The sequence below is a fragment of the Varroa destructor genome, unplaced genomic scaffold, assembly GCF_002443255.2.
Source record: "Varroa destructor unplaced genomic scaffold, Vdes_3.0 BEIS01000001.1, whole genome shotgun sequence".
Lineage (NCBI taxonomy): Eukaryota > Metazoa > Arthropoda > Arachnida > Mesostigmata > Varroidae > Varroa > Varroa destructor.
The window spans coordinates 15,024,260-15,042,520 of NW_019211454.1; the positions used below are offsets into that span (position 1 = coordinate 15,024,260).

General features: G+C 41.2%; 1 protein-coding gene and 1 long non-coding RNA gene across 7 annotated transcripts in view; one reads left to right on the top strand and one right to left on the bottom strand.

Moving 5' to 3' along the window:
* LOC111247072 (neuronal calcium sensor 1-like) overlaps positions 1 to 9,748 on the bottom strand; it is a 76,254-nt gene extending 66,506 nt beyond the window's left edge. For 2 of the 6 annotated variants that reach the window (XR_015328230.1, XM_086989957.1), the window contains exons 1-2: positions 8,011 to 9,733; positions 7,673 to 7,738 (exon numbers count right to left, since the gene is read on the bottom strand). Coding sequence is in view for 3 of the 6 variants with exons in the window: in XM_086989957.1 (XP_086846083.1) it covers positions 7,673 to 7,738; positions 8,011 to 8,098 (154 nt within the window). In the remaining 3 variants the exon portion in view is untranslated. Of the gene's footprint in view, positions 1 to 7,672; positions 7,739 to 8,010 lie in introns of all 6 variants that reach the window. The other 4 variants (XR_015328235.1, XR_015328234.1, XM_086989966.1 and 1 more) reach the window with 3 other exon arrangements.
* LOC111247114 (uncharacterized) overlaps positions 1 to 12,728 on the top strand; it is a 51,298-nt gene extending 38,570 nt beyond the window's left edge. The window contains exon 3 of the long non-coding RNA XR_002671967.2: positions 12,549 to 12,728. This is a non-coding gene — a long non-coding RNA (uncharacterized LOC111247114). The remainder of the gene's footprint in view (positions 1 to 12,548) is intronic.
* The last annotated feature ends 5,533 nt before the right edge of the window (positions 12,729 to 18,261 follow it).

Sequence of the window (18,261 nt, forward strand, 5' to 3'; positions counted from 1 at the left end):
CACCTTTTAGACTCGTATTTTGGCAGATTTCAAAAAGACTCCGGTAGAGTTTGATTTGAACGAAGGATGCATCAATTCTCAGAGTACCTTGCCTCTCGGTCGCTATCGAATGCGGCAACGAAGACAGCTGGAGCATGGGTATATATATTTTTTGACACTTTGAAATCATCGTTGATGTAACTGTTGCGCCGATCAACTAAATTATATTCACTGTCTTCTGTCCTCAATGTTAAGTTCTTCTATTCTTCAGAAGAAGTCAGAACTGTGATTCGATGCGCTCATAATCACAGAGATCTTGTTCACATCCTGCCATTGGCTCTTTGCTTATGTAGATTCAATTCAGGCTTTTGTGTTCCCTCGTACGAAGTAGCTATAGCGCAAATTTTGAAATGATTAACGGCCGCTGCTACACCCGTCTTGCCGTTTGTTCTTGCCGAACGCTGCTCCCAAAGCTGCTCAAAGATTAAAAATTTTCGTCAGTTGTTTACGTAAAGTTTTTGCTCAGACGCCGTTAATCTCAAACGTCGAATATCGAAACATGGCGATGATCAGCCAGAACTGCCAATTGTTTTATTATATCTGCAGGGCCTTAGAATATTTACCAACGAGCGTCGATTGGGTTCATTATGACGTTGTCCAATTGATCTTAGTAGTTAATAGGAGCGTGGATTTATTCTGGTTGACCGTTAGTGGCCTAAAGCAACGTCAAACTAGCGCAATGAATGTAAAGCTCCGAACAGTTATTTATTAGTCGCGGCCTGTTTGGTCCTGTGTGTTCCTACCCTGTGCGTAACTATAGAAACTTTAAAGTTTTACTTGAAAATTTTAAGCATCTGAAGCAACGCGCTCAGCGCACAGTTCAGGGTTCACCAATGGCCGCTTCCTTCAATGGAAGCTACAGTCACACCGATTACTTGTTACCTATTGCCGGTACTTGTTCTAATGTATCAAACACTGATTTGACCGGCAGCCCTATCCATTAGTTTTATCATGACAGAATGAATGGAAATGATACTAGTTCGTGCCTTGACAATTAAAGCATTAATTAATTGTTAGAGGTATAAGCATGCGCTTCACACATTAGAACAACAGTAGGACATTACTGATGTGCGTATGGCTTGGTGTGCCTACTTTTAGGCGCGTAGCCGTTATCTACGTAGTATTCAAAAGCGGAGCAAATGTTTTGAGCTTGAAACGCATGCATCTGGACTTTAGCTATCGCAAATGGTGTTCTATGAGACGTATATAAATGGCCTATATAACTAATTTATTTATTAGCTGCACAGATGGCCACTACTAAATTTCATAGAGATTTCTTAATATTCATACATTTGACGTACGATTGTCCAGCGTCGACTTAGCGGGACAGCTATCCAGAAAGGTCTCTCAAAAACAAATATGTTACGAATCTAACTTCTAGCACTGTAGCTCATAAGGCCCAAATCCTACAGAAAATTGACGATGTCGTACTCAGCGATATCGTATGCTACAATCATGTTACAAATAGATCTGTCTGCTCTTTGCAACTGTGTCATCCTCTCGATCTGATCTTATCTTATGCTGACATCTGAGCCCGGTCAGCGGTAAAAACAAAAGACATTTCTTGCGGTTTCAAGCGACATAACCCCCCTCGAAACCTCACTAAAACAATGTTTTTCATTTAGATTTTTCTCTTATCGACATATTTTTGCACGTTACATAGATCTTTGTTTAAAGCTTTCCTTTGGCGTGCATCAGCGTAACTGTCCATTCATTACGATAGTTTCCATTACGAATGATATATATATGGCGTCTTTGGGTTGTGCAGGAGCTACGTGCAGCTTGCAGAATGTCCTCTTTTTGGAGAGGTGTTTGATTCCGGCAAATTGGTTTATTTTACCCTACCGAACCTAAACTGCACAAACTTACCCTTTTAATCAAATAAGTTGCCGCTTCGATAATGAAAGTATACTGCTCCACACAACATCATATAGACATCGTTTCGTATCCATAGTCTTTTTATACCGTAATAAAACAGAAACCAATTACTTTCCCAGTAAATACCAGTAAATCTTACTTTAGCTAACTAGCAGGATAACTCACTTGACGTAGAACATCGATTTCACGCATTGTTTGGATCATAATTTGAGAGAGCTCATACGCTTCGCATGTATTGCACACATTTTTTTGGCCATTGTCTCGAAATTGGCCAATTCGTTAAGGTTAACATTATTTATACGGGTCGGTTAAAGTTCGATCACTGTTCAACGTAGCAATAACGATGACCTGTTCACTAACAAATGCGGGTTTTGGCAAAACTTGTCACAGATCACTGAAATTAATCACATAATGGATATATCCAAATTTTAAGAAACTCATTCAACCCTTTTATAATCACGACGTCCACAATCTAATTTTTGCTCATAGCCAAAATTCTACAGGTATCAGACCCGGTTAAAACCTTAGCTTTGAACCTATCGCTACGCGCCGCAAATAACTAGATTACATTGTGGCTGATCGTACTGCGCATCCGCTTATACTGCGCGAGTACAAACATATAGATAGAAACAAAATAAATTATTTTTACAGTGGTTCCATAGCTATTGGCCAAGTTCACGTGATCGTTTAGCGTTTTCTTTTTTTAAGACAAGCTCTAAGCCATCATTGCAGCAGTTGTTTTGCCTTCATATACTGTCGTCGGTCGCTAATGTTATGAACGAGACCCTGTGTTAAGACTCACCTCAGCGATCTTCATCTTTTACCTTTTGAGTGCGCCTTGCACCCAGAAAGCTCAAGTTGATCCGTCTGAAAACACTTGAGGCAGTAGATCCATAGTACCCCTACTTCACAAAAGAATTTGCTCTGTATCTGGCTTCCGTTTACGCTACTATGAGTGAAAGAGCACGGTGACAGAGCGAAAAAAAACGTGCACAAGGAAACACTCCAACATTGCCAGATACGTACCCTGTCGGCAATTTGGAAGGTGCTTTAAGCTCCTACTAATCCTCTACCTATACAGGTGCCGAATGTAGGTCGGGGGCCTTTGAACCTATCCATTCACCTGCAGTGGGCCATAGGAGCCGTTTCGGTACAGTTCGGCAACTGTGTTGGTGACATAAAAGCCCCCCAAACGAGCACAGGGTTCTCTATGAAGACTCTGGTCTTTCTCGATGCGTAGGGACAGGTCGTACCTGTTGGCTAATGATATAGCATAAAAGCCTCGGAACTGAAAACCTACTATCTATTCCCTTTTGCCAGCGATTCTGTTATTTTGCAGGTTCTTGCAAAGCTCATAGACGTCAACCTGTCATTTCATTTGTACTTTTTTCAAATTATGACACTTCGACTAACAAAGTTGCTGTAACAACTATTAATAAAGCCTGTATATAGTATTGTTATAGGCACATCTTTCACAGCTCTAGAATAGCACCTGGGTTTAGGATAGTAACAGCGCTTCCGAGCGTGTATTCAGTTTGTTTGATAATACAAAATGGGAATATTAAATACAGAGACGTTTAAGATCACCTTAAAGAATCAGTATTTTCGCAACACCCTACGCGGAATCTCTTAGATGAATCTTGGAAAAAAATTTAAGCGTTGTTTAGTACTGGGTAAGTTTCTATCAACGATCCTCTCCATTTTTTTCTCGCACAGACGCTCCTTTCGAGGCCTACGCTTGCCTACTGAAATGTGTGGCTGCAATCGGAACGGCTGATTGTTGTCAACACTGACCCTTCAAAAAAAATTTTCCATATATCGAGGTCAAATTATTACAAGGTCTTACAGAACTAAAAAATAAATTATCAGCTCTATTTCTCGCTCGTTCATTATCTCGGCAACCTTTTTTTTTTTAACATTAGCGTCTGTAACCTATTTGACGGCCTAGTGAGATCAGTCGTTGTTCGACTATAATCTTATTTCTACTTTTCGCACCAGCTACCGCGCCCTTCCATTTACGCTCAAATAGGATTCCCTATGAGGCTTGTCTGAGAGGAGCACGTTGAATAAGTTGGGGTGCGGCAAGCCCTGTTTGCCTAAGGACTTCAAGCCCCACGATTTTGAGCGAGACTAAACCGATGCTTCTGATTTTATACATAACCCTACTAGTCGGCTTCTACTTTAAGACGCCGAAGTGGTACATTGGCTGCGCATCTACCTATGTAACGTAGGGACACGTTGGTCGGTCCAGGTTCGAAACACGCCGTAGACACACGATGTTTTTCGAACTGAATCGACAAATGCTTCTGTCTGCCCTTTACGACGTTAGTAGCTATAAATACTATACTTCAACCCATCAGTAAGTGCACATAGTTTGTTTGAGTAATTGGGACTAACTAGATCAGACATCAATGTCTAGTAGCTTTCTGCATTTCTTTCGAATAATAATGCTCAGATGGAGACATACGTTGGAAATAGCCAATTAACGGGTGCTGACGTACCGGGAACGATGCAAACGTTTATTAACCAATAGTGCTTTCCCTGTTTAATTAAGCCAGTCAGCCATAATTAACTTATGTCCAACGATGTTTAAATCTACTTTATTTGATCATCAAAGATTTTTATGGCATGAACGATCTGTTCCGAAAAAGCAAAACTATCAAAGATGCATCTCGTCTTCACTGAACCCACGGACTAATAAAAAAAAAACTACTTATCTAATTACTGTGTTTGCCGATCAAATTATGTGCGGCAAATGAAATCAAAAACAAGCTCTATTTTATTCCAATTTACTACCAGCAGTCGACTGAGAGATATATATCGTGGGCAAATCATCAGTGATTTCGTAGTGATTTTCGCATCTCCAGTTGAAATGTAGACTGATAAAAAAGATTCTTGCTCAAATAAATGTTGAAAAATAGATAAATATCCTATATATGCCCTTAACTAGATGGGAAAAGATCGGTACCAATCTATATATATATATATATATATATATATATAGATTGGTATCGATCTTTTCTCATCTAGAACCTCGTTTTTTCCTTTTTTTTTTTTCTATTGCATCTAGCTGACTTCAGAAAGGAGTCGAGAATTTCTATGAGATACTGCCGATGTGTTTGATTTTATTGAATAATTGAGAATATAGTAAGCGTACCGGCCGGTATGCATTCATATATATATATATATATGTATGTATAAACGTCCTGTGCATGATCGAATACCGAGTATCTCCATGACTTAATTTTATCCATCATGAATGATGGCCCATTTGTATATATATTGACTTGATTAGCAACCGATGCTCTATTTAACATTCACGATAGAATTTCGTCGGGGACTTACTTGGTGTTTTATCTGATGGAACCGAATCGTCGACGACGCTCAGCATAGCGATTCTTTAAGTCGTCTCTGGACAAGAGAATTCAATGAAAAAACCCAAAACCGGTAGGTCCCCCGATACCGCAACCAAGCGGCCTTCTCCAATGGCCTTTGTGGCCCTCTGCGGTCAAACTGGGTGAGGCAGGCTTCATAGTGCAGCAGTGAACACTAGACCGATTAGGTGAAGCTCATGCTGCCACTGTAACAGAGGGAGGAGGGCACCAAACTTGCCCAAGTACTTTGTATGGCCTATTTGCACATTTGAACGCTATCTGCACAGCGCTGGGTGTTGGCTATTACTGGTAAAGGTCATTCGTACAATGAAAGCGTCGTGGCTGTTTTATTTACTATTCATATCCTATTCAGCTGTTTCATATATATATATATATATAATATATTTCTTCTGTCATATTAATAAATAGAAAGGAAAAAAATCTACGGACTAGAATACAAATCGAAGGTGAAACAAGCTTCTTTATAAATATGTAATGTAATTATGTTGATTTACATATGCCTATTTGGCAAAGGCATATGTGCTCAAGTCTGAAGTTAAAACGCAAGCCATGGTAAGGCTGACGCACACGATCGCTCTTTCCCATTATATGTTGCGTGTAAAGATAGTGTACTGTGCAGTATCTTTTACAGATAGATCAGAACCTTTACGTGATCTGCTACGTGAATACGATGTCATCCATTTCGAAATTCCGCTGCGTAAACGCAAGATGCTTCGATCATCGTATTATAAAGTCAATCATACAAACGACGGTATTCTATGAAATTATAATCTTTTTTAATTTAACCTAAAATTATAATTATATAAACGTTACGCACCGCGATTAGCCTGGCAAAAAAAAGCTCGGGAGCCAATAATATGGTTAGATGATCTTATTTTTGCTTGTTGCTTGCCGCGCAACTAGAGATCGCTTAATTTATGTCGTCTAAGGTATGCTGCAAGCAGAGATTTCAGAGACAAGCTCAAAACGATGGTGTGAATTCCCAGAACCAGACTTTTAGAAGCTTTTTCGCTCGAGGAACTGAAAATCCACCGGAAGCCATTTTTCCATGAGCACACTTGAGAAGCATGACGTTTTAACAAAATCCCGTACCCATACCAACCTGCGGGCATATGTCAGTGGGAAAAATAAACCGTTTTTTTTAGACTAAAACTACCGCGCTAGTTTTGAGACATCAAATATTAAGTAGCAATATATTGAAAGTACCACGTCTTTTAATGTCCTTTAACCGAACGGTCAATATCTTAGGTACTAGTGAACGGGATCTCATGAGACAATGAGGAACTGTCAAGTTATTACAAAGTTGTAATTAAAATATAGTTCAGGAGAGACCCATTAAAGGTTACTTTTTTCATATCAGGTTACAAGGTAAAATGTATCTAATTTTATGTCATCATTATTTGACTTATTTCGCAAGGCTTTCTAAACATACAATATATACTAAAAATGCTAAATCCAAATTGCAACCTAATTTGTAGAAATGACTTTACAATATTACTAAAACACCCAAACGTTACATAGCATACCTATGCCACCAGCTCAGCGTTTTTCTAGGAATTCAAGAACCGGTGTTCCTAGTTTTCGGGTTAAGCCTCTATCCAACGTGTAAATAATCAGATATGTTCAGATTTTGAACTTTTCACTACATATAACTTAATAGGACAGGTTGACGAGCCTTCAGGTATTTCCTTTTGTACATGTGTGTGTTTCCTTTATGTCTTAATCTAAATATCCACATGTTGGCACATCGTTCGACGCACACATGACTCAAAACAGCAGCCAGCCAGCCAGCCAGCTTTACAATCACAGGAGGGCGTTCTGTTTTTCCTGTTTTCCGGTTTTTAAAGATTTTTTTAAATTAGATAAACAATTTTTTAGGTGACTTTTATCCATTGGGTTCAAGCTCTAACTAGTAGAGGAACGACGATATGGGCTGAAATGTAATGCGTTATCAAAAGATGGACGTCGACCGACTGGAATCCAAGAGGTGAAACGTTGTTTACATGCGCATGCTCTGGATTTGACAAAGTTACTTATCCTATATGCAGAAGTTCTCGATCAGGTTGTTAATAATAATAATAATTGTAACTTTTTTTGGTTAAAGACGCCCACCGGCACATTGACGCAATTCGGTAATCTGTTGCATGTGAAAAATCATTTTTATAGAAAATGATTTATAGAAAGTGTTGAAACACTTGCGATCACAAATTCGATCACAATGGTTATGCCGCATCACAAGGGGTGTCATCCGGCAATCACATAATTTTTGAAACACGTATCGAATAGGCAATACAGTTTATGGGACGCGGAAAGCTGATCCTCTCAGATGTGATCCAGATGGTCCATTTGCCTCTGATTACCTTGCTTCTCAAGCTGTTTCGTCAGTACCCGTTCGATACTCTCATCCGATGACGCATAACAATAGTCTGCAGGGAGCACATAATCACATGCAACGGAAGCAACATATAAGGGAAAAGACAAATCGCTTACCGAACTGGCTTCTTTTCAACAAAGTAGATGCCAGTCATTGCAGCATTGACTGTTAATGGCTCGTTATGTACGATATAAGAGCAGCAGCCTTCATTAGCTAAAAGTGTCTAATAAATATTTTAATTTTATTTAAAATTGATTAGTAATGCAATATTAGTAGTATATATATATATATATATATACATAGCATAGTAACATTAGTACTCACAGTATGTCTGAGCTTCGAGCTCCTTAATATCGTCCTTCTTGAGCTTACTCGCCCTGCGACCCATGAGCAGAATCCGGGCGATATCCATTGATTCTACCTCAACGGTTCCAAAGTTTACGAACGGAGAAGATTTCACTCAGAAATTGTCAGCGTAGTCTGGCCTCGACCCGAACCGCTCTGCACCATTAACGGATAGCAACCATATAGCTTGGTCGAATCGCAGTGCTCACGAAGGTCTATATGTGCGCACACACACTAATCAATGCTCTGAAGACCATCCGTTCTGAACGAATGCCCGGTCGTTGTCTGCGCCGTTCGTTGCGCTTGGTAAGTTCGCTAACCACACACACAAATAGATTGTTTCCATTCACTAATTTCACGGGTGTTTTTCTTCCTTGTTTTTTTCGTTATCACGCTTCTAAAAGCCTGAGGACGTTGTAGCATAACTTCCACATTGCGCGCGTCTGTCTCCTTCACAACGATAATTTTGAGCCAAAACGATAATCCGCTTTGAGTTGGACGGGGCCAGGATAGATGACAAAGTAAGACTAGTACTAAATGCAGCGGAATATTAGTGAAAGATGATGATATAGGACTGCAGTCGGCTAGCAGATCCTGAGGAAACTGTATCAGTTGAGACTCTTCGATGAGTTACAAGTTCAGTCTCACGTCGCTAAAAATCTAGGTGCCGTTATGAGGTATTTCGTATGCTGAACGGACGTGTGGGTCGAGCTTTCCGTGAAGTAGCAATCACGGCCGGGTCTCATTCACGAGAGGCCAATCAGCAGACTAGACTCAAATGAGCTCCGTACGTCGATCGATAAAGTTAAATCACACGTTAAATAAACTCGGTCCGTAGCAGTAGTTAGTAGCACCGTTTAGGCTGGGCGAGCCGTTTTATTTATACGTTGAACTCGGCTTGCATGGCAGTGGGTATTATCATTAGTGGCCCATTAGTAACGGGTCCCGCTGATCCGTCCTTCGAAGCAGAGATCTACCTATGTCCTGTTCTCGCTAGGAAACTTCCTACCGCACTTTGACGCACTGGTTGGCTACCATACGAACGGTATGTGAATTCATCTTCAATTTTTTTGCATCACGTACTTCTCCAGCAGACAAAATGCGCAGGATTGAAAAAGACAATTCGCGACATCCGCTCTAACTTAGCCGTTACTCTCGCTATTAGTGTTTCCGGTGTTGTTATTCCTTAAGTTACTGTTATAATTCTCATTATCCAAATTTCGCTACTGTTTTAGACTTCAACGGCCTAGCACTCTACCGCAAAAACGTGTAGACTAACTTGCTCCACGGCCACCTCACCGTTCGTTATCAGATATTGGATGGCGACTACACATCGGATAGGCGGATATCTGTCGAGAATCGGCAGCCACATGGTCGACCTCGCATGCGGTTCTCATGTAGAGTGGCTCGTCCAGCGCGAGGCACCCCGCTACCCTGAGGAGACTGTTGACTAAAACTGGCGACCGTTTAGACTGCTCCTGCCGCTGCCAGACCATCCATCTGGACTCCTTTCCTGTAGCAGCAGCAGTTGCCTTATAGGGCATCAACGCGGCTCTCTCGAATGCGTTTCACCCCGTGGCCCAACAAGCAGGAATCCCTTCGTTGCTCCTGTCTAAGATACCCAGCGCGGAACCTCCCTGTTTTCTGAGGATTGCCACTATCCTGACTCCCAACCACTCGCTGCCTTCAATCATCCCCGACAGACAGCCCCGCCACGCCACGCCACCCGCCGCAGTTGCTGCCACCGAAGCTTCCCTGTTAGCCCACGGTCGGCTTTTGCCCTTGCCACCAGTAGTGAGGGAGGGCAGCGAGGTGCTACCATGATGCTCTTGGCCACATCATGTCACTAGACTCCACACTTAGTGCGCAACATTTGCGTACTACTGAAGCCTATCGACAATCCATGTCGGTAGGTTACCGCTTGGTCGCCGCGTCTGTGAACGGGCCAGCTAGGTCGCATCTATGCCCAATCAATACCTAGACCAAAACCATACAGTAAATAAGGGTACCATACAGGCTTTACTTTTTGAAAATCATTCGTTTATTACGTTAGTGAAGAGCGCATTGACCCTGTTTTTACTCTGTGAATTGTCAAATGTTGCAGCAATGCGTGGACAGGAGTGTCAAAATATGCGCATGATCAGCGACATACATTGACGTTTCGAACTTTCGTAATGGCCCGGATGAGTAATACGCGTGTTTCTGAGCCCGTTGTTATGGTAACTATGAATACGCGGGCATCGCTGGTTCAAACTTCAGCGTTAGCAAATGGTTACGACTATGGGCACATTTCATAGTTCTGTTGGGCGTGCGCCAAATAAGGGCCTACAAGACCCACCCTGGCTAGACTTCCTAATGGCGACGTGCTATTGATAGAATAGCGAAGAGGTAATCGCGAAAACTTACTTGCATAGTAAAATATCCAACCATGTTAAGAGACATGACAGCAGGCAAAAAGTACTTTAGTATCGAAGTTATGCGTAGGAAATATAAATTGATAGATTAAATATTGATGTTTATAAGACCTGTGGTATTTTGTCTCTGGACCCATTATTTAAATGCATTGCCGTCGGTAGCAGCTAATACTCAGCCGGTATATTTATTTGTGCTACATTCGTCTAGTGTCAGCGTAAGAAACAGTACACTGAAAATTTTCAAAATAATCAATGATCTCCCGCCAGCTTTTTCTTTTAATGCAAAAAGCTATTCTCTCGTTAAACTAGGACGACACACACAACACCAAGTTCCTCGCCCGAAGTTTTTCATAAACGCCAATTGCTACTAGAGTCAGTAATACATAGCTGTAAATAATAACAGGAGGCGCCGATCTAATATGTCCATTCTTAAAGAATACTGATCTCAGTTTCGCTGTGTGATGGTTCTGGCTTTCAAAAGCCAGAGGAAAATCGTAGTACCCTCTAATGAAGTGCACAATTTTGCCCCCTTCACCGTAGCGTACGACTAAAAATACTAGGTGTCCTCATTTTCAACGTGGAATATGATTCTATCTGCGTCCAACAAGTATACACAAAACAGACCGTTACACCCTATTGATTTTCATTTGACAGTCAACTGACCAGATAATTTCGATTCAACGCCACCCCGGCCTGACAGGCCTACGGAGCATACTCTTGGTGGCAATGGGAGTGGGCATACAGCATGGGAGTGGAGAGCCGAGTCACCAGGGTCGAAACCAACGGACATCCAAACTATATGGCGGCGAATTGTTTATTCGCGAGCGAGCGAACGAACGAAGTGATATCGCGACGCGTCAACGAAACCAGTCGACAGAGGCCGCAAAACTTTCGAGGGCAGGCACCGCGTGAAACTAGGAAAATCGTTGAAGAGCGGCGGCCCCCTGTCAGCCTTTTGTTGAAGCCTATAGGAGTTGTAACGAGAAGTGGAACGTTGGATCAGGCTGGGAAAATGCTATAAACACTGCTAACACCTGGAACTGGTTCAGTTCTAAGAAGAAACATGCCCCTCCTTTAACAGCCTAATTAATAACGCAAATTCATACCTTTATTTACACTAAATGTATAGAATTTTGCGTGTGGCAAACGTATCGATCTCATTGGGCATTGGCGAAGGTAAAAATGATATTGGTCATAGTGGCGTGTAGTTGCAAAACAATTGATGCTGACAGAACATTGTATCAGCTTGCAGCTCTATATCTATAATACGAATTTTGTACAAAGAACTAAAATTCCATAAATTTGGAAAGCGTTCAGGAAAGGCTTTACTTGCGGTTTGTGCGATTGTTCCTTTGTGCCAATATGCTTGCCCAAAATATGTGGTCTTTTTATGGATTTAAGTTCGATTGGTCTCGATCAATTCGAAGTATCATGTGCCCTGCCTAAATAATACGCCGCCATTTAAAGACACTTCGACAAACTATATACGAGCATTCATTGTATTGTACAATCATTATATTATATATATAGTATGAGAATTCTGTTATAGAATATGGGTTAGTGTTGAACGACGGCTAAATCTTTGGCTGAAAAGGCCAATGTCGCTGATCCAAGTCCTACCAGTAACGCGTGTCAATGCTATTGCAATTGATTAAAGAATTAATTTAACAAATTGTGCCTGTTATTGAATAATAAAACTCGAAGACCTGCAGGCTTATTTCGTTTCAATCAGTAGAAGCTTGTTAACCGTATTAGTTCTAGATCCACGTCACATCGAAGTGTTGATTAATTATGTTTAACTGTTCACCCCCGGGGGTGAGCATATTGGCTGCGCTTTGCGAATGCGAAACAAACAGACAGTAGCCGTACGGTTGGCGACATCTGGACGCGAGAACATGGCGTTCAATTACGCATAGGACGCGAAAGCGAGATAAGAGCTAAATAAAGTTTACGAAAAAAAAGACACAAAGCAGAAAGAAAACACGAAGGCCCAGGTATTTAGAATAGGATAGAAACGCAAAATGAGAACTTCGTTATTAGACTGTCTGATAATGATTGCTGTTAATTTGTTCGGCCTCTTTTGATTTTGTTTATTTCTTCAAGGAACACCTGCCTGTTTCACGTAAGCCGAGTATTGAGGTCGACCTTGGCAACCGGTTTCCACTAGCCGAGATCACTAGCCGATATTTGTCATCCACTCTCGTACCCTTCACCCCGAACCCCTGAACGGTTATTTATAAATACTTTTCTTGTTGCAATAAAAATAACTTGGACTTGATTTGACCCATATCTATTTTTCATTCCGTCCCATCAAGCTCTTGAATGGCTGAAGCAGGGTGTCTATGAATGGCAGTAAATACTAATATGATCGAAAGTCCCAGATCAGTGTGTTGTCAACGAACGTTGCTCTAACACTCCAACAAGCTAGAAGTTTATTTCCTATCAAGCCGAACCCAGGCGGTTCTCCTGACAAGCGAAACACTCGAAAGTAATTTCTCTCCGAAGTATCGTATTATACTGATGCCATTTTCTATCACAGTGAATAATAGAATGAAAAAGTGACAACACAATAACATCAAGATACTCTCGTATCGCGTTTACATTCAGCAGCTACACTCGTTCAGTGGCGTGTTAAAATCTTGGAGGTCACTAGAGAGCCGCGACTATTTGTACTATGGCAAAGGCTCCTGGGCGAAATTAATCTATGCATCAGAGATTAGATAAAAGGTACTTGGCAGAACGTGTTGAGATAGGTCTCTTGGTAGTTTGTTATGGCGGGGTGAACGCGTGGGATGACGAACAGGGTAGAACGGAATCAAACCGATTAACTCAATTGATAAGAATACATCGACTGATCATCGCACTATCGTTGGGCATATTTTTAGACGCATGTTCCCTGTTTAAGCTGACACCAATCATTGGCGTGCATATGTTTTTGCGGTAGAAAAGTCGAGACGATGAAATAGACGCCCTGCTCTGTAGAAAATGGCAAAAGTGAGCGGAAAACACTGAATTAACATAATGCGATGAGCTGCAATGGTTTTGGAAGTTTCCTATATTAGAGCGAATAGCTGGAAGAATTATTCCGGAGATCTTTCGCGTACGACGGAAGCTCGTACGAGTACGAGTTCAGCAAAAATTTTGTAGCACACTTTGTATTTTCCTGCATCGCGGACTTGAGACAATTTCTATGTGATCTAGATATTTAGTGATGGACTCACGCTGTAGGCCCGGGTAGCGAAGAGAAAACGGAGCGTCAGTGATGGACCCTATCCGAAGGTTTAGATCCATGTGCTGCAACTTTGTATAGAATCGTCGTTCGGATCGATGAACAGTCGGATCAATTTTGTCAACCTGTTTTAGGACTGAAACTAATTACGCCGATAGACTTAGGCCCATTCGATCTTATTTTAAACGCAAAGTAATTCACACGAACGGATAATTAGTAAATGAAGTGCTTCTCGTTTAACGTCTAAGTTCCATGGAAGCAGTCTTCCAAATAGCATGTGCCATTAGTTTTTTCGGTACAATGTACTACCCAGCCCCTATAGCCTAAAGTTTCTCTAGATTCTAAACGAGATTCTCTTGTTTACTTAGCTGACCGAGGACATTATTCGACTAGCTAGTCTTGCAGAAATAAAGACAAAGATAAATTTGCTAGCGCCTGTGTAGCTTCTGTTGGCAGCTTCAGTATCTAACTGTCAGCTGGGGTTTTATAGTTTCATTGATAGCCTCTTACTCTAGGGACTGGTCTCATTCTGTCAGAGTCGAAATTTTCTGAGTCACTTTCACTCGTCCGAGTAACTGAAGCTTATATAAAGCAGTCATCTGTTTCCCAATGGCGCTGTTGTATCTAACAACAATGGAACATCGTCTCGTGCACATTTGTCCATCAGCTTATTGCCCATTGATAAGGCACCGATTTTTCGGAAGCATAAAGCGCATATACGCAATCAATAGAATCTATGCCAACATCAGAAGTCCTAGTCAACAAATGCATGTTGAACGCTTTCTGCCAGGTATATATCAAATACCTAAACCTATTCGATTCAGTCAGATCAGGCACAAAATATGAACATGTCGAGCATATCTATGGCCTTTGTAAACAACGTCTCTTGGTATATTTTCAGGAATCAGAATGAAAATTCTAATACCCAATCATTTTCGAATACAACATCATGGTCAAACCCATCTGTGATGTTTGCTAACCCCACAACTGAGCTCTGTCTAGCCAAATACCACGGCGCTTAGGCCGTAAGCCAGAAGAGCAACACTAAAGCCTGTTTATGCAAGATCAGCTTGCACCGAAACGATAACACCCTCGGACATTTTTTGAAATAATATATTCTCCAGCGAAACTGTTTGAAGACAGACGAGCCCCCGTGAGCACTTGAACATATAGAAGAGGACCTCCAGCAGTTTACGCTACCACTTATCGTAGGGCTACGCTTGTTTTTGATGAGTTTTATGGCAATGGCACGCCCATGGATTACATATAATCATAGAAGGTTGCATTCACGCAAACGTTTTACTAGCTCGATGCTTTCGAGCCAGTGAAGTTCACAGGTGACGCTTGTGCGGAGTCCGCTTGTAAGGAGCCAAGATCAATCCTTTATTTATGTTATCCTTTTAGCTAACGTCTCTGGTTTGGCTGACTTTCATACACAGACATAAGAAGCTTTTGTTCTGTTCTATTCATAAAAACTAAGACATTGTACAGGCTTGACGTTGCGTAACTACCAAACGACGGGGGATAATATAAACGGTTTAGTCGCATATGCGAAACGGCTCCTTCTGGACCTTCCATTTTTGTGGATCAGCGTCAATTGACCAGGCTTCTAGGTAGCCCAGGTCGGATTCCTCTGAAAAGATTTGCTGTGAAGGATCTTCGCACCTCAGTAATCGACCTCGTTGTGAGGGCTCGGAACTTCCAGCATTAGAAAAGGACGAATACCCTATCCTCAAAGTCCCGTTCCTAAGAATAATGTCATTTATTCATTCGTTACGTACTTGCACCGTAGTAATTATTCGTTTTAGAGCTTCGGTTGTTTAAAGAAGAGCGTCATTTAATTCGATGGCTATACACGCATTCGTAATGTATTATTACAATAGTAAAAAGAATAAGATTACCCGACATAGGCCGGTGTCGTCCGTTTCTAAAAGGCGGTCCATTGTAATGTCACCTTTGAATGTTTTCAGTGTTAAAATATTTTATTTTTAAAATATTAAAGTTAAAAGTACTTAGCAGGGTTCATCATCAACGTTTCAGAATCTAATTAACAGCAAACAATTTTCTCAGACAGAGGATCAGAGGAGCAGCTGATCATGGTATTTCATTAGCCTATTCATTCAAGCTTCATCAATGTACATAGACAGTTACGATATAACTATATTTATTATATGTTCATTTAAGGAAGCAGGGAACTTAATATAGCAGTGGCTTCTTCATGCTGAAAAACACTTCTTCGATAAAATTGTTTTTTATATATATATATACCATCTAGATTAGAAATAATGTAGAACTCCAGCTGACTTGAATGTCATTAAAGGATGTCTTTCATCCGTTACCAAAAATCTGTCATCTGCGTATAAACGTTCGATTCATGCGAGTAGTAAAGAAGAATCACTCTGACCCGACGTCCTGTTACAGTTTCAATTCGGAGCCTGCCTGATAGGCTGTCTCCTGCTTAGAGCACTTACCGACGATGCATATTGTTCTATAGACTCCTAACTTATCCAGCCACAAGACATACACAGGTATTTTGATTGTGAATTGTCGGGCTATATTATGATAAGTCAATAAGTGGATACGTATTATATTCAACTGTTCCAACGGCATTTCGTATGTCGTTTTTTGTTTGAGTGCATCGCCGAAAATTAAAAAGGAAGCTTCCAACAAGCTGGATGTACGCTCGTGCACCCTTAGCGGCGACTTCTTGTCCATCGGTGCTGCTACGTTGATTGATCACGCAAACGTAAGTTAAAGCTGCGGAGCAATTCGGCTTGCTGTAGTTCTTTCAGGTCGATCGATCCATGGACAACTGCTTGATGTGCAACAGCCTAAAATTAGGTACAAGTTTCCGCTTATATGGTCGATGCTCCGTTCTGACGAGGACTCGACTCAGTGGATAAATTTACTTTAACTAAGTGGCTGTCTAAGGCTAGGCTCTCGCGGGTGACCAGAGCCGCCTGTATAAAATCGGTCCCCTAGATCGCAGGAGTGGCTGAATGCAGGGAGATTTGCATGAATGACGGAAGGATAGGAGCGTGGGTAGAACCTGATCAATTAGCATGTGTGAGATTGACGGCTGGCACTTTGCGCAATAATCAAAATTAGTTGGTGCGTAATTTTAGCAAGGGTCTATTTTTGTGACAATCACTTAGTTGTTTTTCTTTTTTAGCTGCGTTGGACGAGGCCAGAAATATGGTTTTATTCCATAACGGGTTACAGGAAGACAGGAATCAACTCCCAAGAAAGAATTCTGCTCACGCAGAAGTTGGCCATCTCTATAGCTGCTTTTAGATAGCCTGAAGAAACTCTTTGGGGTATCAGATACAATGTGAATGTAACTTATTCACAGGTTCTTTCGCTTAATTTCTTGTGTATCACTAGTAATACAAACTATTGAATAAAGGGCCAAATATCACCTCGAAGCTAGCTTAGAGTTACCGCTTAATTTCTTTGGAATTATGGAAGTTGCAGTGATTACATCAGTCGACGTCGGTTCGTTTGAAACACGGACCACAATGTTCAGATTCCATTTAGAAGAGATGGCCGAAATCACCTGACTCCTGATCAATCCTGTAACTGCTGCTAATATCCGGCTATGCATGCCATAATTGTAATTTACACAAATTTTAAAAACAAGAAAACATTTGACAATTTTCAGGAGTGCGATCTCTCGTCCTTAGTACGGCTTTGTATGATGAAATACGGGGCTGCAAATTTACCAGAGAATATCTTGTAACATACAATAAGATAAGCCATTGACTTTTCCGTAAATCGCGATCGTCGCGACCAATCGCCGTGTGGAACCATCAAAGTTTACACCAGAAGAGAACTTAATGTAGATATCAATATTAATAATGTATTAATTAACGAGTTTTCGTTGATCTCTTACTACCAGTGTTTCCTATGGTTGAAAAAAAGTAAAACAACGCGAGTCCGAAAGGATCGTTTCATGAAAAAGTGGCGTCACCTGCTCCGTGTGATTGGCGCGTCTCGCCGCACTGTCAGCATAATTTCTGTTACGTTACCTGCTGTCCTACTTCCATTAATGCATTTAGGAATTCATCGGATAACGTACGCCGTCGGAGCTGTTGCGTGCATTTGCCGCAACTCTATCAAATAAACACCAAGTTGCAGTTACATTTCCTTCGTGTAAATTCCATCTGACAGCGTCATACGTAAAGCCCTTTATTTAACCTACGGTGTTTGTTGACTAATCATACTTGTCCGGATTTGTTGTTATTTCGTCTTCGCCTGCGACCTATTAGACAAACTTGTATATAGGCCTTGGGGTTATTGAATGCAAAGCGGTAAAATTCCTATTGCAAAGATTAGCCATTAGTATTTTATTGTAGTGGCCATAGCTTTCCTAGTTACTACTGCTCATGAAAAATGAGGATTTTCTAAATTATTCCGCCATACGCCTCTATTTCACACCATTCGTTTTAGACGTATCGAAACCGCGTATACGAATACTACTTACAACTGCTCGAATGCTTAACTTTTGCTGCCAAAACAAAAAACTTACGATAGCTTTTTTCGAGACGCGGCCTCTTTTGTCCTTTGTAGGACATCTGTACTTGTAAG